General features: G+C 42.6%; 1 protein-coding gene and 1 long non-coding RNA gene across 3 annotated transcripts in view; one reads left to right on the plus strand and one right to left on the minus strand.

The window, feature by feature from the left end:
- Positions 1-320: 320 nt before the first annotated feature.
- LOC110485826 lies at positions 321-2,876 on the plus strand. The gene is made up of 2 exons (XR_002467983.2): positions 321-1,403; positions 1,770-2,876. It is a non-coding gene; the product is annotated as an uncharacterized LOC110485826 (long non-coding RNA).
- LOC110485825 (mitochondrial Rho GTPase 1-A) overlaps positions 2,185-27,014 on the minus strand; it is a 34,836-nt gene continuing 10,006 nt past the window's right edge. Inside the window, exons 2-20 of one of the 2 annotated variants that reach the window (XM_036940498.1) lie at positions 26,258-26,316; positions 25,903-25,984; positions 25,303-25,346; positions 25,150-25,203; positions 24,978-25,030; positions 24,208-24,316; positions 18,009-18,110; positions 17,791-17,889; positions 17,513-17,621; positions 17,159-17,282; positions 15,638-15,722; positions 15,311-15,456; positions 9,337-9,437; positions 8,711-8,841; positions 8,415-8,498; positions 8,152-8,274; positions 7,704-7,906; positions 6,691-6,813; positions 2,185-3,636 (exon numbers count right to left, since the gene is read on the minus strand). In XM_036940498.1, the coding sequence (XP_036796393.1) occupies positions 3,519-3,636; positions 6,691-6,813; positions 7,704-7,906; positions 8,152-8,274; positions 8,415-8,498; positions 8,711-8,841; positions 9,337-9,437; positions 15,311-15,456; positions 15,638-15,722; positions 17,159-17,282; positions 17,513-17,621; positions 17,791-17,889; positions 18,009-18,110; positions 24,208-24,316; positions 24,978-25,030; positions 25,150-25,203; positions 25,303-25,346; positions 25,903-25,984; positions 26,258-26,316 (1,949 nt within the window). In that variant the 3' untranslated portion in view covers positions 2,185-3,518. The remainder of the gene's footprint in view (positions 3,637-6,690; positions 6,814-7,703; positions 7,907-8,151; positions 8,275-8,414; positions 8,499-8,710; positions 8,842-9,336; positions 9,438-15,310; positions 15,457-15,637; positions 15,723-17,158; positions 17,283-17,512; positions 17,622-17,790; positions 17,890-18,008; positions 18,111-24,207; positions 24,317-24,977; positions 25,031-25,149; positions 25,204-25,302; positions 25,347-25,902; positions 25,985-26,257; positions 26,317-27,014) is intronic. The other variant, XM_036940499.1, reaches the window with a different exon arrangement.

Genomic DNA, 27,014 nt, shown 5'->3' on the forward strand with positions numbered 1-27,014 from the left:
TGGCTCGCACTCCGGTACTTTATCACGTTATGTCATCAGATAGACAGTGCGCGCATGCGACTCAGTGAGGAGACTTGGCTGAAGAGGATTCAAATTCAACTCACAAATGTGGCTGTGGGCTATTCAAATACACAACATAGTATTCAGACAGGGGAAGTGCCTGATACGGATCTAATTCAAAGAGGGACAATTCTATCCTGTAAAATGTCCATCCAACATTCACTGAAAGGGTGGTGAATTAAATCATGAAGCATAGCACCTACTAAGCTACTATCAAAGTCAGTTGCGGACACTTATGGTACCAAACACTGTTTTACTTTTCTTTTCACCTTCCTTCCTCTCTGTATCTGGGTGGTAAGTGGGTTGAGGTTGAGGAGGGTAATAAGGGCCTGTAAATTCCAGGTTGCGTTTCAGGGTCATAAACAAACACTCCCCTGCAGGCCTGCAATGACAATCAGCAAAATGATGGGCCTTCCATTCCAGAGGACCACCTACCCATTATCTATAATCACTTCAAACAAACCATTCATTTAAGATCAACTTGTGTGTGTGTGTGTGTGTGTTGTGTCGTTTGTGTGCCCACGCAAGTTATTTTGTGGCTGTGGGGTGCAGCTGCTTTTGAGTGGGCTGGTAGCACTGTAAAGAGATTGTATCTCTCTCACAAAACTTCTCCATGCTATTCGATAGTATTACCATGGAAACAATATGGCCATAGTTTATTTTTAACCGTATGGGTCTTCTGACACCTACACAGCACTTTTGGATGAAACTGCAGCCAACAATGTTTTAACAGCGAAATACTATACTACCCGTCCTCAACTGGCCTCAAAACGCTTCCTCCGAGAGAGAGCGAAGCTGTTGGGATGCCATCTGCAGTCAACTGTACAATTACCATGTGTGAGATGACAATTGAACTAATCTCATCACCCTGAACCACATCGCAACTACTCTATAAGTATACTGAATGTGGGGTCTCTATTTCTAATGACTTTTCCTAGTACTTTAGCCTAACACTGCTGTGGTTTCCATTCAAACTTCTACTTAGATCATGCTCACTTGAGTATCACCGTCCGATAGCCTTGGCTTAACTAACCCATGAGGAAAGCATTCCAATCCCCTGCTGGTTGCACATGTTGAAATCTATGCAATTTGGCCAGTCAGACACTTAGTCATATGTTGCTCATGAGTTACAGCGACACTTGGAGACAATCATAGTATCCACATCCCCCATGTCACCAGTGAGTGACTCAAACCATTGGCCCGCCTGCAGGAGGGGAACCGCCAATTTAAATGACCTAACTGGGTGAATCATTCACGTGTCAACTTTCACAGGTCAAATGGCGTCAGCTCTGAAAGTGGAACAGCCCACGGGAGAGGAATGCTTATCAACGCCGTCTCAGAATGTGAGTAGCAGCTGTCTGTGTAGGTGAAAACAGGAACATATGACCTGCTAGACACACATGTACTCGCTCACACGTACACTGTTAAGGCTCTGCGTTCCATGTATTTGCATCTCTCTCACACATGCACACACACAGAGTGAAAATAAACAGACCAATCGGTTAGGCCCTAGGGAATAATCTTCATGGCTTAACAGGCAATTTTATGCAGTCTGGTGGGGATCATTAGAGAGAGACGAGTTAAATCTGTCCCCTAGGGACCCGTTTGGGCCCTGAATATTGTTGTTAGGTAGCTGTGGTGGTGTACAGTCTGTGCTGTCTTGTGGATATTGGAATCATTATGACAATACTGCCACCATGTGTCCACAGGCAGACCAACAGTTACATCACTACCTCATCCTTCACGTGAACTTTGGGAGCAAGAATCAGGGGGAATGACATCACCGGCTGCCTCCTTCCCTGACCAATGTAGTGAGGACCTGAAATGAAATGACCTCAAGACGACAACAACTACACTCTAGCCAAAATTTCACCAATCACTTCTGCAGTCTGCGGATGACTTGCATAACGTGCTCTGAGGGAGGCACTGTTCCGAAAACGTTGGCGATACCCAATAAATCATTGGAAGCGTATATATTATGCGACTTTATTTAAAATGCACCTCTCCGTTTGCCAGCACCTCTTGACTATTTGGATGTGCATCAACTGCTGCTTTTTCTATAAAGTGCATTATGGGGGGAAAAGGATGGATCCCAAATGCAATAAAAACATTCTTGACACAGGATTAAAGTGGATTAATTTATTATAAACATTGGAAAGGCAAAATGTGAAACACAATTGTCCTAATGTTCTGGGAGTTGGAGGTGCTGGATAACATTTGGATAATTGGAATAGTACCATTGTGAGGAATGTTGGCTTCATTATAACAGTATATTTGATATAACAATATTGGAGGATGATCAGAAAAAAGCAATGCATGCAAATACAGCTCCTGCAAATATAACTGTACAGCCTCAAATAGCAAGCACACACAATTTTGACATGCTCGCCCAACACACACCGTTTGATTTGACATGCATGCCCAACACACACACACACCACCTGGGTGGTCCATACCCATACAGGAAGCCATGGGAGGGCCACAGAGGATACTTCTGCCTTACTGAGTTCTAGGGGTAAGGCTCAGACATACGGCGCAGGCATCCCAACCGGAACATCCATTGATTGAACATGGGCCGATTCAGCCTTACAAAATGTGTAAGTGTGCCACTGAGGTTCGGACCCTGGAAGGCAAACTAAAGAACAACCTTTTAATAACAGCAGAACAGCCTTTACTGAACAGGTTTGAGGATATTAGAAACGACTAAATAACGGAGTGAAAGCGAATCCCTTTATAGCATCGAATGTGGCTTTGTTGTACCATTATAGCTTCAGCACATGAACTTCATAATGTCCCGTTTGTTCAAATAAAACAAACATACAAGCAGTTATATATACACACACGTTATTTCCACATTGCTTCAGTATGTTGTGTATGGTATTGGTTCTTTTGCTTATTCATTTCACTACCCTTACTTCAACTGATTAAGATTGAGTTGTTTCACCATTTCAATCCACACAGGTATTCCCCCCAAAAATGTTATATATATATTGCGCAAAGAGAAGAAATCACGAGCTTCATCAGTACTTATATAATCACATTTTGAATATAAATATTATATATAGACAGAGTGCGCAGACACCAAAATAAAGAACAATATAGCAGTCATTTTCTTGTGAAATCTCTAGGTGTAAAACTAAATAAAGTGAACTTTTTCCCCCTCATCACATGGGGGACATACTGGATGTTTTATGACCTTAGGGAGATATTTATTGGGAGAGGGTACAAGGTTTAGCCTGGTCCCAGATCTGTTTGTGCGGTCCTGCCAACTCCTATTTCCTATGGGGCAGACCCTAACTTGCACTTAAGTTTAATTTTCACTTAGTCATGTATTGATGTCAATGGGAGACTGGAGTGAATCCTAGCTTTTCACTTATAGACCTAGTAGTTGGCAAAACAGCACAAACAGATTTGGGTACAAGTATCGCAGAGGTTAGATTTGCACGGTGGTGGGTGGATCACCGTTGTTTGAGCAGCACTCTGTACATGGCGAAGCCCAGTACGGCGAACACAGTGGCTCCCGCGCTCACTCTCAACCAGAAGGTGGAGCTCTTCAAGTCAGCCTGTGTCACATGTCTAGAAAGAAAGAAAGAAAGAAAGAAAGAAAGAAAGAAAGAAAGAAAGAAAGAAAGAAAGAAAGAAAGAAAGAAAGAAAGAAAGAAAGAAAGAAAGAAAGAAAGAAAGAAAGAAAGAAAGAAAGAAAGAAAGAAAGAAAGAAAGAAAGAAAGAAAGAAAGAAAGAAAGAAAGAAAGAAAGAAAGAAAGAAAGAAAGAGAGAAAGAGAGAGAGAGAAGAGAGAGAGACATAGAAAAGAGAGCGAGAGACACAGAAGAGAGAGAGACACAGAAGAGAGAGAGAGACAGAAGAGATATACAGAAGAGAGAGAGAGATACAGAAGAGAGATACAGAAGAGAGAGAGACACAGGAGAGAGAGAGACACAGAAGAGAGAGAGACAGAAGCGAGAGAGAGACACAGAAGAGAGAGAGAGACACAGAAGAGAGAGAGAGACACAGAAGAGAGAGACACAGAAGAGAGAGAGACACAGAAGAGAGAGAGACACAGAAGAGAGAGAGAGACACAGAAGAGAGAGAGACACAGAAGAGAGAGAGACACAGAAGAGAGAGAGACACAGAAGAGAGAGAGACACAGAAGAGAGAGACACAGAAGAGAGAGAGACACAGAAGAGAGAGAGACACAGAAGAGAGAGAGACACAGAAGAGAGAGAGAGATACAGAAGAGAGATACAGGAGAGAGAGAGACACAGAAGAGATATATACAGAAGAGAGAGAGAGAGATACAGAAGAGAGATACAGAAGAGAGAGAGAGCGAGAAATAAACAGTGAGAGCACATAGGTCAGAGTTGGCAGAGACAACTAAGCAACAATATGTAATGCTTTTACATAACCTCTCTGCTTACACAGATCATGATACACGCTACAGTGCCTTCGGAAAGTATTCCGGCCCCTTCCATTTTTCCACATTACAGCCTTATTCTAAAATATATATATATTTTTTTTAATACTCAAATCTACACACAATACCCCACAATGACAAAGCAAAAACAAAAACCAAAAAAAACATATTTGCAAATGTATTAAAAGATTTTAAAACAGAAATACCTTATTTACATAAGTATTCAGACCATTTGCTATGAGACTTGAAATTGAGCTCAGGTGCATCCTGTTTCCATTGATCATCCTTGAGTTGTTTCTACAACTTGATTGCAGAAACCTTATCTGTGGTAAATGTAATTGATTGGACATGATTTGGAAAGGCACACACCTGTCTATCTAAGGTCCCAAAGCTGAAAGTGCAGGTCAGCGCAAAAACCAAGCCACGAGGTCAAAGAAATTGTCCGTAGAGCTCCGAGACAGGATTGTGTCGAGGCAGAGATCTGGGGAAGGATACCAAAAAATATCTGCGGCATGGAATGTCCCCAAGAACACAGTGGCCTCCATCATTCTTAAATGGAAGAAGTTTGGAACCACTGTGGAGATGGGAGAACCTTCCAGAAGGACAACCACTACTACCTATCAGGCCTTTACGGCAGTAAGACACGACAGCCCGCTTGGAGTTTTCCAAAATGCACCTAAAAGACTGTCAGACCATGGGAAACAAGATTCTCTGGTCTGGTCTGATGCAACCAAGTTTGAACTATTTGGCCTGAACGCCAAGCGTCATGTCTGGAGGAAACCTGGCACCATCCCTACGGTGAAGCATGGTGGTGGCAGATTCATGCTGTGGGGATGTTTTTCAGTTGCAGGGATTGCGAGACTAGTCAAGTTTCGAGGCAAAGGTGAACAGAGCAAAGTACAGAGCGATCCTTGATGAAAATAGTCTCCAGAGCGCTCGGGACCTCAGACTGGGGCAAAGGTTCACCTTCCAACAGGACAACAATCCTAAGCATAAAGCCAAGACTACGCAGGTGTGGCTTCGGGACAAGTCTCTGAATGTCCTTGAGTGGTCCAGCCAGAGCCCGGACCTTACTCCAATCAAACATCTCTGGAGAGACCTGAAAATAGCTGTGCAGCAACACTCCACATCCAACCTGACAGAGCTTGAGAGGATCTGCAGAGAAGAATGGGAGAAACTCCCCAAATACAGGTGCGCCAAGCTTGCAGCGTCATACCCAAGAATAATCAAGGCTGTAATTGCTGCCAAAGGTGCTTCAACAAAGTACTGAGTAAAGGGCCTGAATATTTATGTAAATGTGATATTTCAGGTTGATATTTTTTAAACATTTGCAAAAATGTTAAATCTATTGTGTATAGATTTTTTCCCCCTCATCAATTTAATACATTTTAGAATAAAGCTGTAACATAAAAAAAAATGTGGAAAAAGTCTAAAATGCTTTTCGAATGCACTGTATGTAGGAGTTCACTCAAAACAGCGTGACTTTGAACCTCCGTACAGTCCTATGTACTAATCACAACTAAAGATGCCAAAAGATGAGCGTCCAACAGGATGAACAGATGAGACACTAGAAATGCGCATTATTAGACCACATATGCATTATTCATTCATGAAGAGGAACATAACGAACAAGGTTGGAACAGAACAAGATGGTAAAACAAGTGACAGAGAGGACTCAAGGGACTCAGAATCGGGGAACGTTGGGATGAGGCAAAAAGAATAAGAGTGAGATGTCATGAAGATTTACAGGAAAACAAACAGTGGTTTATGACAACCCACAGCACAAAATCCACGAGAAAAACGCCCAAACAGGGTCAAAACAGAGGCGACGGACAGCAAATGAAGAAGAAGAGTAAATATAAAGAGGAGGATTGTTAAACAGAAGAGTGTGAAGGCGAGAGAGAGAGAGACAAAACAAAAAATGAAACGGCAAGCGAAGAAGAAGAGGAGGAATAACGTAAAAAGCGAAGAAGAAGAGGAGGAATAACGTAAAAAGCGAAGAAGAGGAGGAATAACGTAAAAGCGAAGAAGAAGAATAACGTAAAAAGCGAAGAAGAAGAGGAGGAATAACGTAAAAAGCGAAGAAGAAGAGGAGGAATAACGTAAAAAGCGAAGAAGAAGAGGAGGAATAACGTAAAAGCGAAGAAGAAGAGGAGGAATAACGTAAAGGAGGATTGTGAAACAGAAGAGTTGGAAGGTCTCTGAAAGAGTAAGGACCTGCTGAGAATAGCGGTGTAGAGCTTGGCCTTCACCGTCTGCACCAGCTCTGAGTTGATGAAGTTCTGCAGGTGGCAGAAGGTGCACCTGTTACAGGTACACATACAGCGCAGCCGAGCGTGACTAAGGAGAGACAGAGGTGCACCCACCCACACACACACACACACACACACACACACACACAGGCACAAAGAAGAAGACAAGAGCGTTAGAACAAAGACCGGTGCCACCAGAAGGTTTCAGCTCTTTGGTCCATAGAGCTTATCTCTTATCGGGTTAAAAACCAAGAGCACCCACCCAGGAAGAGAGGACGATAATTGTCTAATTAAACAAACGGGAGAGCATGACCACAAGTCTGATCCATTGTAATCTTCACCTCACACTGTTGGGGTTCGTAATCTCCAAATAGCCACTTTGAATCAATTTGGATCATTTTCAACATTGTTAAATGTTCTTATGCCAACACAGAGTTAGAGGTCTATATATTAAATCAAAATGCACTAGATTAAGTATGTGATACGTTGATGCTGTTCCCCATGTGTTAGCTACAGTTCTGAGGAGTACAGTTCAGATGAGTCCAGTCCACTGTGACAGAGAGGTGATCAGTGTGGACAACAGCCTGACAGAGAGAGTAGTGGGAGAAGGGCAGTAAACATACAGTAGCAGCTAATGGCAAATATTAACCACCATGTCTAACCAAGATAGTGGACACTGTTCACCCCAAGAGTTCAGAGTCTCTATGTTTCAAATGTGAAGTGGCACCAATTTGGGAAGTGAGGGATGAGGTAGAACTTAACAGCTTAGGGGTAGTTTTGGAGCTTGAGGTGGGGTTTTGGGGAAATGGGTTTTACAGCATGAGATGGGGTCTTAAAATATTTGAAAGGATTTAGGGATTTTTTTTTAGAGATTGTGGAGAGGGTTTAAGGGCTTAAGGTAGAGCTTTAGGGTTTGAGCGAGGGATTTTATAAGGCTCGACATGGGGCCTAACACAACAGAGTGCCCCCACTACTCACGGGTGCATGGCCATGGTGGTGAGTTTGGTGTAGATGTCTTTGCAGGGTGCGTCTGCCGTGTTGCAGGTGAAGGCCTGCGGAGGGGGCATCTTGTGCTTCCTACAGAACTCCAGAGGGGTGAGGGCGTATAGCTGCTTGGTCTCCTGGAGGTCTGACTTGGCTGCGATCATCATGCACGGCATCTTGGTGTCCATGAAGTACTGCTGCAAAAGGAAGAGGGACGTTGTTATTGGACAATGTCGTTTTCCATTCAGCAATATACTTCTTTGAAGACCATGAACAGTTCTAAACGCTACAGAGAAGCACATATTGGTAACAATTTGGCAATAAGATGGTTTCCTCTTTAAAAACATGAACTTTAATTCAGTGGTAGATTAGAATAGTATTGGGTAGCCATCTTGAACTACTAAATAGACAAAACAGGGTATTGGTTGTGAACGGCACCTACCTTGAAGACTCTGGCGCAGTACTCGAAGGAGTGGGGGTTGCTGGCGTCGTACACCAGACACACAATGTCACAAGCCAGGTCAGTGTCCGAGAGGACGTCAAAGTCCGGGAAGACCTCGTGGAGCTGAGGGAGAGGAAACCAAAACGGAAGAAGTTAATGAACACAAACAGACACACACGTGCACACAACGTTTAGGCTGAAAAGCTGTGGACAAATAAACACCATCTAATTCGATTAAGAGAAAGGCAAAACAGACGACTCACCAGCAGGTATTTCTCCTGACCATACACATATGCTGTGCTGATAGCATAGTAGGACATGTGCTCTTCGCTAACAGTGTTTTGACGCTGAGAGAAAAAAGTGAGGGGGGGGGGAAAAAAATTCAAAACACACAAAGAGTTAACCAACACCAAGAGGAATTCCAAAAGGTTTTAAATAGGCAGTAGACTGAAGTATTTGGAGTGGCGTGGAGTTATTCAAATGTTTCTTCCATCCAGGGAAGTTTTGCCACTGACTTACAACTTACTCTTTGAGAGAATTAATGAATTTTGACACTGACTGTGAGGTTTCTTCCGAGGAAGGCTTGCAGGAAGCCACTCTTGCCACTGCCGCTGTCCCCGAAGACGTTACAGCGGAACACACTGCGCTGGGTCTGCTTCTTCTGCAGGTCAATCTTCTTGTCCCTCGTCACTGTAGAGTGGAGAGGACACACACACACACACACTGTTGAGTTTCCACAGCAAATGAACGTATATGAATGAATGCTTTATCTGCTGTGGATGTCTTTATTCCTGTGCAGAATGTGGTTTCAGTCGTGGAACTTCGTACCCGCTCTCTAGATAGAAGTCAATACAACACGAAGTTCTAACGCACAATGTTTCCAGGTTGGCTGTAGACTAGAGGTCACCGCTAACTTTGGTAGAAGTCATCTTCTATAAGGGTTAACTCAAATACAACAAGGTTCCAGTCGAACAACGTTTACTCGACCGTATTACCAAAATACGTGGCTGCCATTGCACTCAGGCCAGGTTCACCTACAACGAGAGTCCTGCGCAGGCGCACTAATACCAGAGTGATAGCACCGTAATATATACTGTCCCAAATTCAGGGCCATATCTATAGGTCTCTGCTCATATCTAATCTAGTGGGTGTCTCAGTTGCCATGACAACGGGCTGTCCTCCCACCTGTGATGGCCACTGCCTGGGACTCCTGCTCAGAGATGATGGAGTAACCAAGGTAACCCAGGTACTCCAGGCAGCGCTGGACATCCAGGTAGGTGGTCAACCTGGGCACAGGGAAACACAGAGGAGTGAATGGAAACTGTCATACACTGTAAGAAACTGTCTTGGGGGTTCATTCAGACTTCAATAGTTTAGTTCAAATACACAAAGTGTACATCTCTCGTGTCAAATCAAATCTTTTTTGTCACATACACATGGTCTAACCTAACAATTTCACATCAACTACCTTTATACACACAAGTGTAAGAATATGTACATAAAGATATATGAATGTGTGATGGCCGGACGGCATAGGCAAGATGCAGTAGATGGTATAGAGTACAGTATATACATATGAGATGAGTAATGTAGGGTATGTAAACATTATATAACGTGTCATTGTTTAAAGTGGCTAGTGATACATTTAATACATCCATTTATTCATTATTAAAGTGGCTAGAGATGAGTCAGTATGTCAGCGGTGTCATGACATTGGCCTGGGGGGTAGGTTTATGACAGTCACTCTTTCCCCCTTTTTCCTCTCTCTACCCTACTGAGGTTACATTTGCAAAACCCTTGGTTAACATAGAGATTCTGGGAACATCAGAAGGTGGGGGGGGGAAATTAACAATATTCTGGTAATCCGACCAACGGAACATATGCGGTGGTACTTAATGAATATGATGTCAGTTCGGTTGTCATCTGAGACATTCTCATCAATGATATGATGACAAACTCTACAGTGGAAAGTCTACACATCAGAGTTATCGGATTCACATGGAATTGTTGTTCAATTTAAACGTTTGAATATGAAATTATTCGTGATGGGATGAAATGTGATTTTAGCTTTAAAATGTGAGATTTGGGTTTTCATAAGATAGGGCTCCGCTCAATCAGTGGCTCGCCCCTGTGAAGGGACATGGGGGATAAAACTTTTCAAACATGCCCTCATCTCCCTTCCTATATAAAGCCTTGACGACAATGTAACCTCCTGTTCCGAGGATGTAGGACGACGGTCCTATGTCAGAAAGGTTCAGATAATAACTACAGAACGAAGCCAACATCAGTGTGAGCTTTGGTTGCAAATGGTATGAACTTTGAACTCTTATTCACTACAGAAGTGATACCTCCTAGCTCTTAGCAACAGCAGATGCAAACGAGGGTTAGGTAGGAACAGAGTATCCCATCTATCACCCAACGACGTTACTACAACGTATCCAATTGACAACCAGAGACATTCTTCAAAGGACTCGGTTTGGCAACACGGCCTTCCATCTACCACCAACCTACCGAAGCGCAGTTCAGAGTAAATATTTATTGCATTTCCCTTTCCAAATGGGCGGTAATTTAGAATGCATAAGATACTGTATTTACGATAGCACAGCTTCTCCCTGTGTCCCTCAGTCTTCCCGCTCTTTCACTCAAACCCAGCCCTTTTCCTTTGTGTAACAAGCGGTCATTTCTGTTCCGCCCGCTAGGGACGTTTTCCTTTATGACGTCATTTGTAATCAAGTTATGATTTAATTATGTGTATGTGTAATTCTGTGTGATTAGTTAGGTATTTAATAAATACATGATTAAACCCAATTTTGTATTGCTGATTCAAATTGTTAGCCAGGGTTCGTGCAGATAACCAAGTATTTACAACTTTCAGATGAGACTGAATTAAGATGATGATTAATATTGACTGATATTGATGTAAAATATTACTAGGTCTTTAAGAGTTTATTTGGAAGATAACAGCTCTATAAATATTATTTTGTGGTGCCCGACTCTCTAGTTAATTACCTTTACATGATTAGCTCAATCAGGTAATAGTAATTACGGATAAATTATTTTATAGAATAGCATGTCATATCACTTAATCCGGCATAGCAAAAGACACGACAGCAGCAACCACTCAATGCTAGTGATGGTTGTTTAACAGTCTGATGGCCTTGAGATAGAAGATGATACAAGCCTACCACTGCAAACTTGATGATTGAGTTGGAAGCGTGCATGGCCATGGAGTCATGGGTGAACAGGGAGTACAGGAGAGGGCTGAGAACGCACCCTTGTGGGGCCCCAGTGTTGAGGATCAGCTGGGTGGAGATGTTACCTACCCTCACCACCTGGGGGTTGGCCGTCAGGAAGTCTAGGACCCAGTTGCAGAGGGCGGGGTCGAGACGAGTTTGGAGGGTACTATGGTGTTAAATGCTGAGCTGTAGTCGATGAACAGCATTCTTACATAGGTGCGTGCTCAGCCCCCTCCTGTTCTCCCTGTTCACCAATGACTACGTGGCCATGCATGTCTCCAACTCAATGCAGACCACACAACAGTAGTGGGCTTGATTACCAACAACAACAAGACAGCCTATAGAGAGGAGGTGAGGGCCCTCGGAGTGTGGTGTCAGGAAAACAACCTCTCACTCAACGTCAACAAAATAAAGGAGATGATCGTGGACAGGAAGCAGCAGAGGGAGCACCCCCTTATCCACATCGACGGGACAGCAGTGGAGAAGGTAGAAAAATTCAAGTTCCTCGGCGAACACATCACGGATAAACTGAAATGGTCCACCCACACAGACGGCGTGGAGAAGAAGGCGCAGCAGTGCTTGTTACCTAAAACCTAAAAAGTTTTACAGATGCACAATCGAGAGCATCCTGTCGGGCTGTGTCACCGCCTGGTACGGCAACTGCTCCGCCCACAACCGTAAGGCTCTCCAGAGGATAGGGCCGTCTGCACAACGCATCACCGGGGGCAAACTACCTGCCCTCCAGGACACCTACCCCACCCGATGTCACAGGAAGGCCAAAAAGATCATCAAGGATAATAACCACCGGAGCCACTGCCTGTTCACCCCGCTATCATCCAGAAGGCGAGGTCAGTACAGGTGCATCAAAGCTGGGACCGAGAGACTAAAAATGTCTTCTATCTCAAGGCCATCAGACTGTTAAACAGCCAATACTAACACAGAGAGGCTACTGCCTACATAGTAGAGGTCGACAGATTATGATTTTTCAATGCCGATACGATTATTGGAGGACCAAAAAAGCCGATACCGATTAATTGGCCGATTTTATTTGATTTATTTGTAATAATGACAATTACAGCAATACTGAATTAACACTTATTTTAACTTAATATAATACATCAATAAAATCAATTTAGCCTCAAGTAAATAATGAAACATGTTCAATTTGGTTTAAATAATGCAAAAACAAAGTGTTGAAGAAAGTAAAAGTGCAATATGTGCCATTTAAGAAGTTCCTTGCTCAGAACATATGAAAGCTGGTGGTTCCTTTTAACATGAGTCTTCACTATTCCCAGGTAAGAAGTTTTAGGTTGTAGTTATTATAGGAATTATAGGACTATTTCCCTCTATACCATTTGTATTTCATAAACCTTTGACTATTGGATGTTCTGATAGGCACTTTAGTATTGCCAGTGTAACAGTATAGCTTCCGTCCCTCTCCTTGCTCCTCCCTGGGCTCGAACCAGCAACACAACGACAAAGCCACCATCGAAGCAGCGTTACCTATGCAGAGCAAGGGGAAGAACCACTAGAAGGCTCAAAGCGAGTGATGTTTGAAACTCTATTAGCGCGCGCTAACTAGCCAGCCATTTCACTGGTTACACCAGCCTAATCTCGGGAGTTGATAGGCTTGAAGTCATAAACAGGGCAATGCTTGACGCACAACAAAGAGCTGCTGGCAAAACTGTTAAGGGAATTTTTATCTATAATGACTAATTATGTATACATTTCAATCAGGATGTACTAATCAGAATACAATTATGTTACTGTATATGTACTAATCAAAATACTAAATGTTACTGTATATGTATGAATTTTTCTTATCTGATCCCAGTACTGAAGTGAATGTGGTCAAGAGTTTAGTAACAATGACGGTCTGTTCATTGGTACAAATGAATCAGACTGGCTAGAATGCTTATCTACAGAAGAAAACCTTGACTCGTAAATTATATTAAATTGGTAGGGAGACGGATGTGGGAAGGCTTGAGACACAGCCTTGGTACTGGAACGGAGGTGTGTGAATGTGGGCAAAAGTTAGAACAATGACGGTCTGTTCCTTTGTACAAATGAATGAACTATCTCCAGACTGTCTAGAATGCTTATCTACACTGACTGACCTTGGCTCTAGGCGAGGAGGGAAGGCTTGAGAACTATAGGGCCTTTCAAGAAGAGATGGAACATTTAGAAAACGCTGACGTCATTTTCAGTTTATAACCTGTGGTAAAATGTGTATGAACTCAGTACTCTCTTGATTAAAGGCTGTTACTTGACTTTTAAGACCGGGGCTCTGTCCATTCTTATAAAATAAGGGTCTTACAAACCCTTATGCATTGACAGAGTGTTTAATTTTGATTGGGAATTAAAACAAGAGGAATTAAATTCCTTCAACAAAAACGCACTAAAGTGCTGTTTGAATGAATGTTTACGCGCCTGCTTCTGCCTACCACCGCTCAGTCAGATACTTAGATACTTGTATGCTCAGCCAGATTATATGCAACGCAGGACACACTAGATAATATCTAGTAATATAATCAACCATGTGTAGTTTATCTTTATCTTATAAAAAACAATCAATCATAATCATTAGTTAAGTTTAATGCTAGCTAGCAACTTACCTTGGCTTACTGCATTCACGTAACAGGCAGTCTCCTTGTGGAGTGCAACGAGAGAGAGGCAGGTCGTTATTGCGTTGGACTAGTTAACTGTACGGTTGCAAGATTGGATCCCCCGAGCTGACAAGGTGAAAATCTGTCGTTCTGCCCCTGAACGAGGCAGTTAACCCACCATTCCTAGGCCGTCATTGAAAATAAGAATGTGTTCTTAACTGATGTGCCTAGTTAAATAAATAAATAAAAAAATTGGCACATCGGTGCCCAAGAAATACCGATTTCTGATTGTTATGAAAACTTGAAATCGGCCATTCCGATTAATCGGTCGACCTCTACTTCATAGACTTGAAATCATTGGCCACTTTAACAAACTATAGTTTTGGCAAGTCGGTTAGGACATCTACTTTGTGCATGACACAAGTCACTTTTCCAACAATTGTTTACAGACAGATTATTTCACTTATAATTCACTGTATTACAATTCCAGTGGGTCAGAAGTTTACATACACTAAGTTGACTGTGCCTTTAAACAGCTTGGAAAATTCAAGGAAATGTCATGGCTTTAGAAGCTTCTGATATCCTAATTGACATCATTTGAGTCAATTGGAGGTGTACCTGTGGATGTATTCCAAGGCCTACCTTCAAACTCAGTGTCTCTTTGCTTGACATCATGGGAAAATCAAAAGAAATCAGCCAAGACCTCAGGAAAAAAAAAATTGTAGACCTCCACAAGTCTGTTTCATTCTTGGGAGCAATTTCCAAATGCCTGAAGGTACCATGTTCAACTGTACAAACAATAGTACGCAAGTATAAACACCATTGGACCACAGAGCCATCATACCGCTCAGGAAGGAGACGCGTTCTGTCTCCTAGAGATGAACGTACTTTGGTGTGAAAAGTGCAAATCAATCCCAGAACAACAGCAAAGGACCTTGTGAAGATACTTTTGTACCCGTTTCCTCCAGTATCTATATCCACAGTAAAAACAAGTCCTATAATCGACATAACCTGAAAGGCCGCTCAGCAAGGAAGAAGCAACTGCTCCAAAACCGCCATAAAAAAGCCTGGATCACTAGTCAGTTTAATAATGGCACTTTAATAATGTTTACATATCTTGCATGACTCATCTCATATGTATATACTGTATTTTATACAATCTATTGCATCTTGCCTATGCTGCTCGATCATCGCTCATCCATATATTTATATGCATATATTCCTGTTAGATTTGTGTGTATTGGGTAGTTGTTGTGGAATTGTTCGATATTACTGCATGTCTGTATCGGTCTGTTTGTGCGTGCAGTGGTAACCTACGTCCACTGGGACAGGTAGCCCTGGTAGGTGATCCAGCCTTCGTCATTGGTGCACACCGTGTTGTTGACGTCGGGACCCCAAGGCATGTAGGGGAACACATCAAACAGGTCCTTCAGCTCCTCTGGGGACAGGGCACAGTCCCGGTCCTGAAAAACACACACACCTCACGGGTCATTGGCATCTAGAGCATAAGGACACACACTAGCTTGACCACTCGACTTATGTTTCATTCACTGCCAGCAGGGTTTAGAAACAGTTTGACTTTTGTTAGTCTGAAATGTTGGCTCCAAATCCAATGGTATCATTTACCACAGACAAGGTCAATACCTTGTCATGTTTGTCGAAAACACTCTGGAGGAAGAGGTAGGCATTGTGATTCAGCTCGGTGGTGCAGTCTGGAGGTACTTTCAACCTGGAGGTACAGTAGAGGTGGGGAACACACACACACACACACACCACACACGTCAGATGGAGAATCCTGCAGAGATTACGAGATAAATAAGGACACAGATTCAATTATGGCATCCTCAATGGACGCTCTGCAGGGGGGAGAGAGAGAGAGAGAGAGACTTGTGGGTAACTGAGGTCAGAGCCAGAAGGGGGATGGATGTTAATCCTGACTGTACTGGGGCTTAGTGACCCATCTCAATCTGAAAGAAGGGAGACAAGACATCTTTTGTTGTACTGGGTCAAGCCAAAGTGTATTTCTGCATGTTGATAGGTATTTATTATTACTTATTGGAAGTCTGAGGCTCAGATTGTCCCTGAGGAAGACCAAGGCAATAAAAGCATGATGAACTAAGCACACGGAACGGTCAATATCTGTGCCTGTGGGAAGAGGTAAAGACACACACACTAATAGGTAGGGCTGGTAATTGCCGGGGACCTCACGATACAATATTATCACTATACTTGGGTGCCGATACGATATGTATTGCGATTCAATGTTCCAAACATACTGCTCACCATATGTCTGCTGCAGAAGGACAAGAACATTTGCTTTGATCAGTCATAGAAATAAAAGTGCTGAAAACATGTTGGCTCCCTGTTTAAAAACAAGATGGAGAACAAGCTATGAAGTAAAAATACTGGAGTTTTGGTGCAGGTACAGCCAACTAGCTCAAAAATTATATTTTGCGATATTGCCAAAACGATAAATTTCATCAATAACAACATCCCGATATGAAACTGTATTGATCCCCCCCCCCCCCATCACGACTAATAGGGGACATAGTTTGTTGGTATGGGTGTAGAAACAGGCAGTACACCCTGGAGGAACAGGTTGTAGTGGGACGTGTAGAAACAGGCAGTACACCCTGGAGGAACAGGTTGTAGTGGGATGTGTATAAACAGGCAGTACACCCTGGAGGAACAGGTTGTAGTGGGACGTGTAGAAACAGACAGTACACCCTGGAGGAACAGGTTGTAGTGGGACGTGTAGAAACAGGCAGTACACCCTAGAGGAACAGGTTGTAGTGGGACGTGTAGAAACAGGCAGTACACCCTGGAGGAACAGGTTGTAGTGGGACGTGTAGAAACAGGCAGTACACCCTGGAGGAACAGGTTGTAGTGGGATGTGTAGAAACAGGCAGTACACCCTGGAGGAACAGGTTGTAGCAGGACATGTAGAAACAGGCAGTACACCCTGGAGGAACAGGTTGTAGTGGGATGTGTAGAAACAGGCAGAACACTCATGTGAGTGGGAACAGGTTGTAGTGGATGTGTAGAAACAGGCAGCACACTCACGTGAGTGGGAACAGGTTGTAGTGGAAGTGTAGAAACAGGCAGCACACTCACGTGAGTGGGAACAGGTTGTAGTGGATGTGTAGAAACAGGCAGCACACTCACGTGAGTGGGAACAGGTAGTCCTGGTGGAGTTCCAGGTCGTCATCGTAGCCGAACCTCCTGAGGACCGTCCAGGTGGTCTCATGTCTCCCCCTCTGGATGAAGAGGGTGTGGAGGAACAGGAACCCTGAGAACCACCACCATGATATAGGTCAACTACAGTGTGTGTGTTCGGAAGGTGGAACACGGGGACATTATTCAAACATACCCCAACATGCTCGAACATGGTGCTTCAGAAAGGTGCGACTAGTTTTATAAGAAATGCAGGACTGAGATGGCAAAGAAACAGAAAAGGACACAATTGGATCAACAGGAAGTTCATTGTCTTCGCTCCCTCCCTTTGTCAAAAGAGCATACCTTTGAGAGTGAGGCCGTTGTCACACACACCGTCGATCACGTTCTTCCTCACAACGTTCTTCACATCCTCCAGGGCCTGGGATACCAGTGGGGCATTGAAGCATGTCCTCTGCACACACACACACACACACACATCACCAAAGCTGACAAGGAAATCACTGAAATAACTATTTGAACCCTTCACCTGAATGAAAAAGGGCTAGTGAACTTGTTAGTGCTGTAAAAACGTGCACTGTGCTGCTGTAGGAGTCAAGAGTCACAGAGAGTTGAAAACTCACCTGGAAGAAGTTGAGCTCGTTATCATTGAGAATCCCATCGTTGTCCAGGTCTGACACCTTGAAGATGCGAGTCAGCGCTTTAATGCAAGCAGGCTTCATCTGGGAATCAAGTCCAATCAACAGTGTAATGACACAGGTGGCCTCAATGTAAATGTGAGACTTTATGAACAATTCTTATTTCTGTAGCATTCTGTCAACAGGGCTTCTTCACTCTTTACCTGTTTCTCCTCTGGACAGTATAAAGGGCCAGTGGGGTGCAGGACAGCCTTTTGGGCGTAGTAAAACAACTCAGATATGTTCTTCAGGTTCTTTGCTGAACACTTAAAAAAAAAAAAAACATTACGGAAATACAGAAAGAGGAACATACAAAATATGGATGTTCATTCATCCTGAAATAATATTTACATTTACCAACATATCAAAAACAACTACGCAGTTCCTGTGCAGAACTAAAATACCTCAAAAATATACGTCTCAGTGCAGAAAGCACTTAAAGCTGGAATCCTTAAAATGGTGAAACAGCCACGTCCATTTGGGATATTACAACAACAAAGAAGTTAGTGGAAACAACAAACGCTGCAAGCTGCTGGGCGCACCTCACCTCTGTTTTGTCCACAAAACACATAAACAATGCTGCTGTTCCCCCTAATGCGGATTCCATCTTTAAATCTGTGCACGGCAAACTACCTCCCTCTCGCTCGCTTTCCACTAGATGGGTCAGGAAAGTGAGAGTTGTTTACAGTAGAGTATAGTAGTGTTCAAGATCGGTCTCCATGGTGACCTGGCTGGCTGGGGCCTGGGAGGATCTACCAGCCGGGATTGGTCTGAGGGATAAGCCAATACTAATTAGACTGTGAAACATGGAGGAGTAGGCAGCCAAGCTGAACTGTGGAAATGGCTCTATGGCTAGCTGGGTGGAGGAGAGCCATGGGGACCAAACTCTAGGCTTGATTGGATCAGTTTGATTGTCAATTCAAGGAAACAGACTTGACAATCAAACGTATCCATAGTACACCTCTTGGACAAGGAGCGTGCACACCCACACGCAACCTGTCTATTAGGCCTAATGGATTTTCCTCGAAAAATGCATGCTGAGCAAGCTATAGAAAATCCATCAGAAATAGCGCCATTAAGAGTCTAGACTGAAACCAATACCAAACTGACCCCATGTGTCACCCTAAGCACATGATTGACCCATGGAATTCCCATCATGAGAAAAATAGCACGGAGTGTGTCTAGGTGAAGGTCATACTCATAAATAATGCCCAACATAGGTTCTATAGCCTAAGTGCATATACAGTAAACAAGCACAACATTTAGTCTTTGTATGGACTCACTGTCACCCTGCATGATGACGGTAAAAGCTACAGAGATAGAGAACGTCAAGCTGGGACCAGCTTTAAACCCTACAGATTTAGGTTCACAACATGTGCCATTTGTAAGCTCTTATAGCAGCACACTAAAAGCTGTATAGCTGAAGGACTGCCAGAATATAAGCACCACCCCTGCTATACATCTTTAATAGATACTAGAACTGTTCAAGCCACTCTTTAAACAGTTCATTGATTTATCCTCAGTGCAGCCCCTGTGCTACATCTGGAGGTGTATCACTCCTCTGTTAGAGTGATAAGTGCCGTGGAGTGAAGTACTTAAGTAAAAATATTTAAAGTACTACTTGAGTAGTTTTTGGGGTTATTTTTTTTGAACTACTTTTACTATACTACATTCCTAAAGAAAATAATATAATTTTCACTCCATACATTTTCCCTGACACCCAAAAGTACTAGTTACATTTTGAATGCTTAGCAGGACAGGAAAATGGTCTAATTCAAGCACTTATCTCTGATCATCTTGAATGCCTCTGATCTGGCGGACTCACTAAACAAACATTCTTTGTTAATAAATTATGCCCGAGTGTTGGAGTGTGCCCCTGCCTATCCGCAAATTAAGAAAACAAGAAAAAGGTGCCATCTGGTTTGCTTAATATAAGGAATTTATAATTTTACTTTTGATAATTAAGTATATTTAAAACCAAATACTTAGACTTTTACTCAAGTAGTATTTTACTGGGTGACTTTCACTTGAGCCATTTTCTATTAAAGTATCTGTACTTTTACTCAAGTATGACAACTGGGTACTTTTTCCACCATTGGATAAGTGTGCATGATAAGTACTGTATACATGATAAGTGTGCATGATAAGTACTGTATACATGATAAGTGTACATAAAGTGTAAATGCTGGTAAATCTACATGGGCCGAGTACAGTGGTTGCTACACTAAGAGTTTTGTGATTATGCTGCGGGACTTAAGAGGTTATTTGTGGTTTAGTACAGTATCCTGCATCACTAGTTCATTGCAGGTCACTAGTTCATTAGCAGGAAAACAGACTCTTTATAGCTCAGCTACTGTAGGTGTGAAAGTCACACCTTTCCAGTACTCCTCAGCCCACCACAAACTCCTTCCCTTAACACAGTTACCATTCAAAAACGAGCTGTTCATCTAAATCTAAAGTAATTATGACCAAAGAGAAAAGACAACATGGACATCATTTTCATCAATACAGTTTCTTTCTATTGTGCTACCCGTTCCAGGGTTAGGACCATAACCACGAGAGGACTTAAAAATGAGCACTGAATGTGTTTTTGCAGAGCATACAACAATGCCGACAACCATCCGTGGAGATCAGTGGACAAAAGGCTGGACAACGGGCCGCACTGAAAAAACGAATGGTTGCCAAGAAAGAGGTTTGTTTTGCTAGATTTTAAAAAATGTGTACGCAGCATTTGTGTGTTGGAGTCACGGAACCAATCTGACAATCTGGATCAGATTCAAACTTTGAAGACCGAGATCGAGTCATTGAAGGGAGACCAGCAGAAAGATAATCATTCTCTGAGGGCAGAGATACGGGCAACAGGTGATGCATTGGACCAGAGCAAGGCGGCATTGGCGGAGAGTCAGGCGGAGAAGGACGCGTTGAAGAGGGCGAGGAACGAGATGGAGTCACAATCCATGTCAGGCACACCTGTGAGCTCTAGAACTCCACCTTCGACAGGCAGTCAATATACCTTGCAGGTTCATCGAGTCACCCTGACATTTCCATTCCTCTTCTGACAACAGAATTTGACTAACTGCTCACCCCGGCACAGCAAGTGCCGTCCGGACCGTTATGCTGTTCTGCTTTAGCCAAATAAACAAATACAGGTGGCTTATATTTTCAAAATGCTTTATTATCCAAATGTAAAAGCATGTACTGTATTTCTTCATCAGTATCTATACTATTTTGTTAATAAAATAATTATAAAAATACTCTTTCAAAATGCTGATGTTGATTTAGTTTAGGATCCATAACGAATTACTATGGGAATAAATATCACTGAATTCCAAAAATATTGGAACAAAGTTGTCTAATGAAGGTAAACAAATTGTTGATTACTGGAAAAAACTATTTCAAACACACACGGTCACGTTGAACAGCGCCATTATGGCTATTAGCAGGTAGCTGGACAATAGACTTGCCTAGGAGGATAGGGGGAGAATTCTATCGTCAAATGTATTTCTTAGTTAGGTTGGCTGTATCACAACCGGCCGTTATTGGTTGCAACTTGAGTTTAATCCAACAGAAAAGACAAAACAAATAATACAACAAGAAGTATTATTATGCATCACATCTGACTGTGATTGGGAGTCTCATAAGGAGGCGGACAATTGGCCCAGCGTTTCTCTCCCTCTAAAAACAGAAATAAATATTTTGGCCTTTACAAATATTATTTTGGCCTTTATTCAGATTACAATCACTCACTTTCGTGACTCACTCATTCATGGCTTTGGATCAAAATAAATAAGTACCAACACTCTTTCTGATAGTCTTTAATAAATAAATGTTTTGGTTATCCTGACTTGGACACCATGTACAGTATTATAATTGCCCATTATGGGCTGTTAGCAGAACAATATACCTTTACCAACACCTCTCTTAATTTAGAATCCTCCAATCCTCGATATAAAATTATTAGCGGAGAGTCACGTCATATTTTTCCGATATACTGTAGGTCTACCGTAGGTGACATGAGTCTCACTAGTGTTGAGTAATGTGCTGTTAAAAGTGGTGTAGGTCTTATTTATTTAAAGAGCATATTGAAGTTAGAAGCAATAGGATTTGAAGCAATAGCCTACAACTATTTTAACACTATTTCATGCTGCTCTGAAACAAGCATGGGGACTGATCTTAATAAATCAATGAGATTTTATTTTCACTGAATCTCCGTTTGGGTATTGGCTAGACTACAATTACACAATTAGGATGTAGAAATGTTATGCTCTTAGTGTATCCTTTATTTAACTAGGCAAGTCAATTAAGAAGAAATTCTTATTTACATGAACAGCCTACTCCTTCCTCCCCGTCGGAGAATTGAACCCCGGGTCTCCCAAGTGCCTGCACGACACGGGATTCTTTAGCTAAATAGCCCAGTACTGTGCCTACTCCAGACAGTCACGTTGTACAGCGCCATATTTTCTGTACCATCTTAACGGAAACCCAGAGGGTTTTTCATTTTCCTTGGAATAGAAACACACATATTAATCAAATTAATTAAGCAACATTTCTTAAGATCAGTCCCATATACTAAGTTCTTACAAAAACAGGTTTGAAATTCTCTAGTACTGCCACTATTGAAGCCTATCAAATACTTCTTAAAGATGCCCTCTGGTGGTCAAACTAGCACTAACTAGCATTAATGGTGACAGTGGATGACACTTACAGTGGGGAGAACAAGTATTTGATACACTGCCGATTTTGCAGGTTTCCCTACTTGCAAAGCATGTAGAGGTCTGTAATTTTTACATTTTACATTTCAACTGTGAGAGACGGAATCTAAAATAAAAATCCAGAAAATCACATTGTATGATTTTTAAGTAATTAATTAGCATTTTATTGCATGACATAAGTATTTGATACATCAGACCTTCTCCAGATCCTTCAGGTTTCGGGCTGTCGCTGGGCAATACGGACTATCAGCTCCCTCCAAAGATGTTCTATCGGGTTCAGGTCTGGAGACTGGCTAGGCCACTCCAGGACCTTGAGATGCTTCTTACGGAGCCACTCCTTAGTTGCCCTGGCTGTGTGTTTCGGGTCGTTGTCATGCTGGAAGACCCAGCCACGACCCATCTTCAATGCTCTTACTGAGGGAAGGAGGTTGTTGACCAAGATCTCGCGATACATGGCCCCATCCATCCTCCCCTCAATACGGTGTAGTCGTCCTGTCCCCTTTGCAGAAAAGCATCCCCAAAGAATGATGTTTCCACCTCCATGCTTCACGGTTGGGATGGTGTTCTTGGGGTTGAACTCATCCTTCTTCTTCCTCCAAACACGGCGAGTGGAGTTTAGACCAAAAAGCTATATTTTTGTCTCATCAGACCACATGACCTTCTCCCAATTCTCCTCTGGATCATCCAGATGGTCATTGGCAAACTTCAGACGGGCCTGGACATGCGCTGGCTTGAGCAGGGGGACCTTGCGTGTGCTGCAGGATTTTAATCAATGACGGCGTAGTGTGTGATGGTTATCTTTACGACTGTGGTCCCAGCTCTCCTCAGGTCATTGACCAGGTCCTGCCGTGTAGTTCTGGAGTGATCCCTCACCTTCCTCATGATCACTGATACGAGGTGAGAACTTGCATGAAGGGTGATTGACCGTCATCTTGAACTTCTTCCATTTTCTAATAATTGCGCCAACAGTTGTTGCCTTCTCACCAAGCTGCTTGCCTATTGTCCTGTAGCCCATCCCAGCCTTGTGCAGGTCTACAATTTTATCCCTAAAGTCCTTACACAGCTCCCTGGTCTTGGCCATTGTGGAGAGGTTGGAGTCTGTTTGATTGAGTGTGTGGACAGGTGTCTTTTATACAGGTAACGAGTTCAAACAGGTGCAGGTAATACAGGTAATGAGTAGAAAACAGGAGGGCTTCTTAAAGAAAAACTAACAGATCTGTGAGAGCCGGAATTCTTACTGGTGTGTAGGTGATCAAATACTTATGTCATGCAATAAAATACAAATTAATTACTTAAAAATCATACAATGTGATTTTCTGGATTTTTGTTTTAGATTCCGTCTCTCACAGTTGAAGTGTGCCTATGATAAAAATTACAGACCTCTACATGCTTTGTAAGTAGGAAAACCTACAAAATCGGCAGTGCATCAAATACTTTTTCTCCCCACTGTAAATAACGTGCCATAGAATTCTGTGGCACCATGCAAGCAGTGCTGTAGTACGCTGCAACCTTTAAAGGACGAACCACTGGAGGTCAGTGGCTTTTACCCAGCAGTCTCTATGCAATATTTGGCGATGCATCACTGGGTAGTGAAGTCACGGTGCTACAACACAGTGGGTGACTCAGTACAGAAGCCCTCTGGCAGTCTCACCTCCACACATGTCTCTATCTCAGTGTACTGGTTCATGACAGGCAGGATGGTCTCCATGCTGCTGTGTTCCACCAGGTCAGACTTGTTCCCGACCAGGATGACAGGAACCCTATAGGGGGAAGGGAGGACAGAGAGAAAGGTTGTAAATGGTTGATTGGATTGCTTTTATATAGAGTTATTTACTAGGTCTTAAAGCTGTATATTCACGGCTGTTTTCCCAATCCAGACATCAAATCATGCAATTGTAGTGTGTGAGAGTTTTGTATTCTGGTGAAGTCTCCCTCGGAAAATACATAATTCTGATCTCAATTGCACTTCCTAGAAATAATATTATCAAGTGGTGGGTCTGCATGCATGAAGCTAGGCTCATCATGACTTGTACTTCTAGACTGCTGTTCTACTGAGAAAATTTGTCAATTTACTGAAATGACTCGTTGTGAAAAGCGTGGACTTATGTCTATGACACGTGCCCATCTCCTCTTTCAAAACTTTAGGAAAACATCCATGCATATATCATGTATTTAGGAGAAAACACATTCATGTAACTGCATGTAGAGTGCCTTTTACAGTGACCCAGCTGGGTGAACCCTGGTAGTGGTTGAATATTGTAACACACCACATTGGATACCACTACTACACTGCAACCCCCATACGCTTCATGTTATAGGTCATTAAGACGATAGCGTAACCATTGCAAAGCTCATGCAGGAACTGGGCTACATACGAACCACCCATAAGAACCACAACTAAACCTAGACTGTATCCCTCACCTGCTGTCCTTGTCTGTATTGTCATTTATAAGTGGAATCCAATGGCTGGTCACCTAAAAGGAAAACAAGATGGTGAAGATACAACATTACAAAAAAGCAAACATGAGTATGAACTGGCTGATATCATAACATAATGTGCATACAGTACTTCAAGTACTATGGCTAAACTCACCTTCTCAATGGACTTCTTGTTGTTGACGGCGTACACTATGCAAATCACATTGGCCTGTAAAGGGAGCGACAACCATTACAATCTGGACTCGGCAGTAGTCTCAAATCTCGACACACATCTTTCTACAATACTGAACATTGATTCTAATATTACCTTCGATATCTCTGAAGACAACTGCTCATCTGTTTGTTCCGCCTCTGTGCGAGTTAAAACATGCAGTTAGTGATTTACAGGACAGTATTATTGTAGTAGTTTGGTGTACATGGCTTGAATGTACAATAACATGCTTACACCCATGGTTTGCATATTACAACAGAGATAAGGTACACATTATACGTGGCTCACAGCAGCTCACAGATCACTGCACCTGTACATAGCCCATCTATAATTAGCCCAAACAACTACCTCTTCCCCTACTGTATTTATTTTGCTACTTTGCACACTCATCTGTCAAATCTACCATTCCAGTGTTTTAATTGCTATATTGTATTTACTTCGCCACCATCGCCTTTACCTCTCTTATCTCACCTCATTTGCTCACATTGTATATAGACTTATATTTATACTGTATTATTGACTGTATGTTTGTTTTACTCCATGTGTAACTCTGTGTCGTTGTATGTGTCGAACTGCTTTGCTTTATCTTGGCCAGGTCGCAGTTGTAAATGAGAACTTGTTCTCAACTTGCCTACCTGGTTAAATAAAAGGTGAAATAAAAAAATATAGCTACACTGTTAGTTACAGTTACAGTACCTGAGTAGTCTACTATGTGTGTAGGAACTCTCTCTGGGGTGACGTCTGCCGGTATGGTGATCTCTTCAGCCCGGTAGGGCACCTGTTACAAGGAACCAAGGATGACCATCATAAAGAGACACCAATGGGATACTCTACATAGGTAACGTACATTCTACATAGGTAATGCATGTATAACTGTTTATTAGTACTACTGCTGATCATCAAGACGTGCATCTCCCACGGGGAGTTATCCGTCTACCCGATACAACTCAAAGCACTCTCAGTTTGAGAAAAGTGCTTCCTAGGCTGAATAGACATTCTTACTAAATCTATTTACTAAACACAGAGGTTCCAGGAAGCTTCTTTTACGTACCACCTGTGGGAACTCCTCGCTGACCAGGGACATGATCAGGGAAGTCTTCCCCACCTTGGCTGTCAGGGGGAGGGGAAAGACAAAGAGGAAGTCATATAGGCTGTGTGTCCATATAGGCTGTGTGTCCCGCCTGGCAATGAGACTCTTTTCAATTCTAGATTTGGCAGAGGGAGAGGCAATTTGCTCAGCCTCAGTTTATATTGCATAAACATAATTAGCATGTAAAGTAACTGTTTTAGAGTTGCAGCCTGTCATGCATTCGTTTCTCTGCACACTTCAAACAGCATAGACAGCATGAAGAGATAGGCTTGCCTTGTACAAATTGGCAGTCTCTCTGTGCTTCACACACAAGGTGAGATAGAACATTTCACTGCAGCAGCGTCCTACACCAAGTTGCCTCTCAAATCTAAGACATGAGCATTGGGAATGGGCCAGAGAGAGCTACTTGACAGCTTACTAAATCCCGATAGGGCTTTGCTTTAGAAGGGAAGGGAATTGAATTTGGCAAATGTGAAAGATAGAGCCCTGGGTCCCTGTATACACAATTGGAGTGCATTTGGAAAGTATTCAGTCCCCTTGACTTTTTCCACATTTTGTTACGTTACAACCGTATTCTAAAATTGATTAAATTGTTTTTTCCCCCTCATCAATCTACACATAATACCCCATAATGACAAAGCAAAAACAGGCTTTTAGAAAAATTTGCAAATGTATTAAAGATAAACTGAAATATCACAGTTGAAGTCAGAAGTTTACA

Source organism: Oncorhynchus mykiss, chromosome 13 (assembly GCF_013265735.2).
Source record: "Oncorhynchus mykiss isolate Arlee chromosome 13, USDA_OmykA_1.1, whole genome shotgun sequence".
Classification (NCBI taxonomy): domain Eukaryota; kingdom Metazoa; phylum Chordata; class Actinopteri; order Salmoniformes; family Salmonidae; genus Oncorhynchus; species Oncorhynchus mykiss.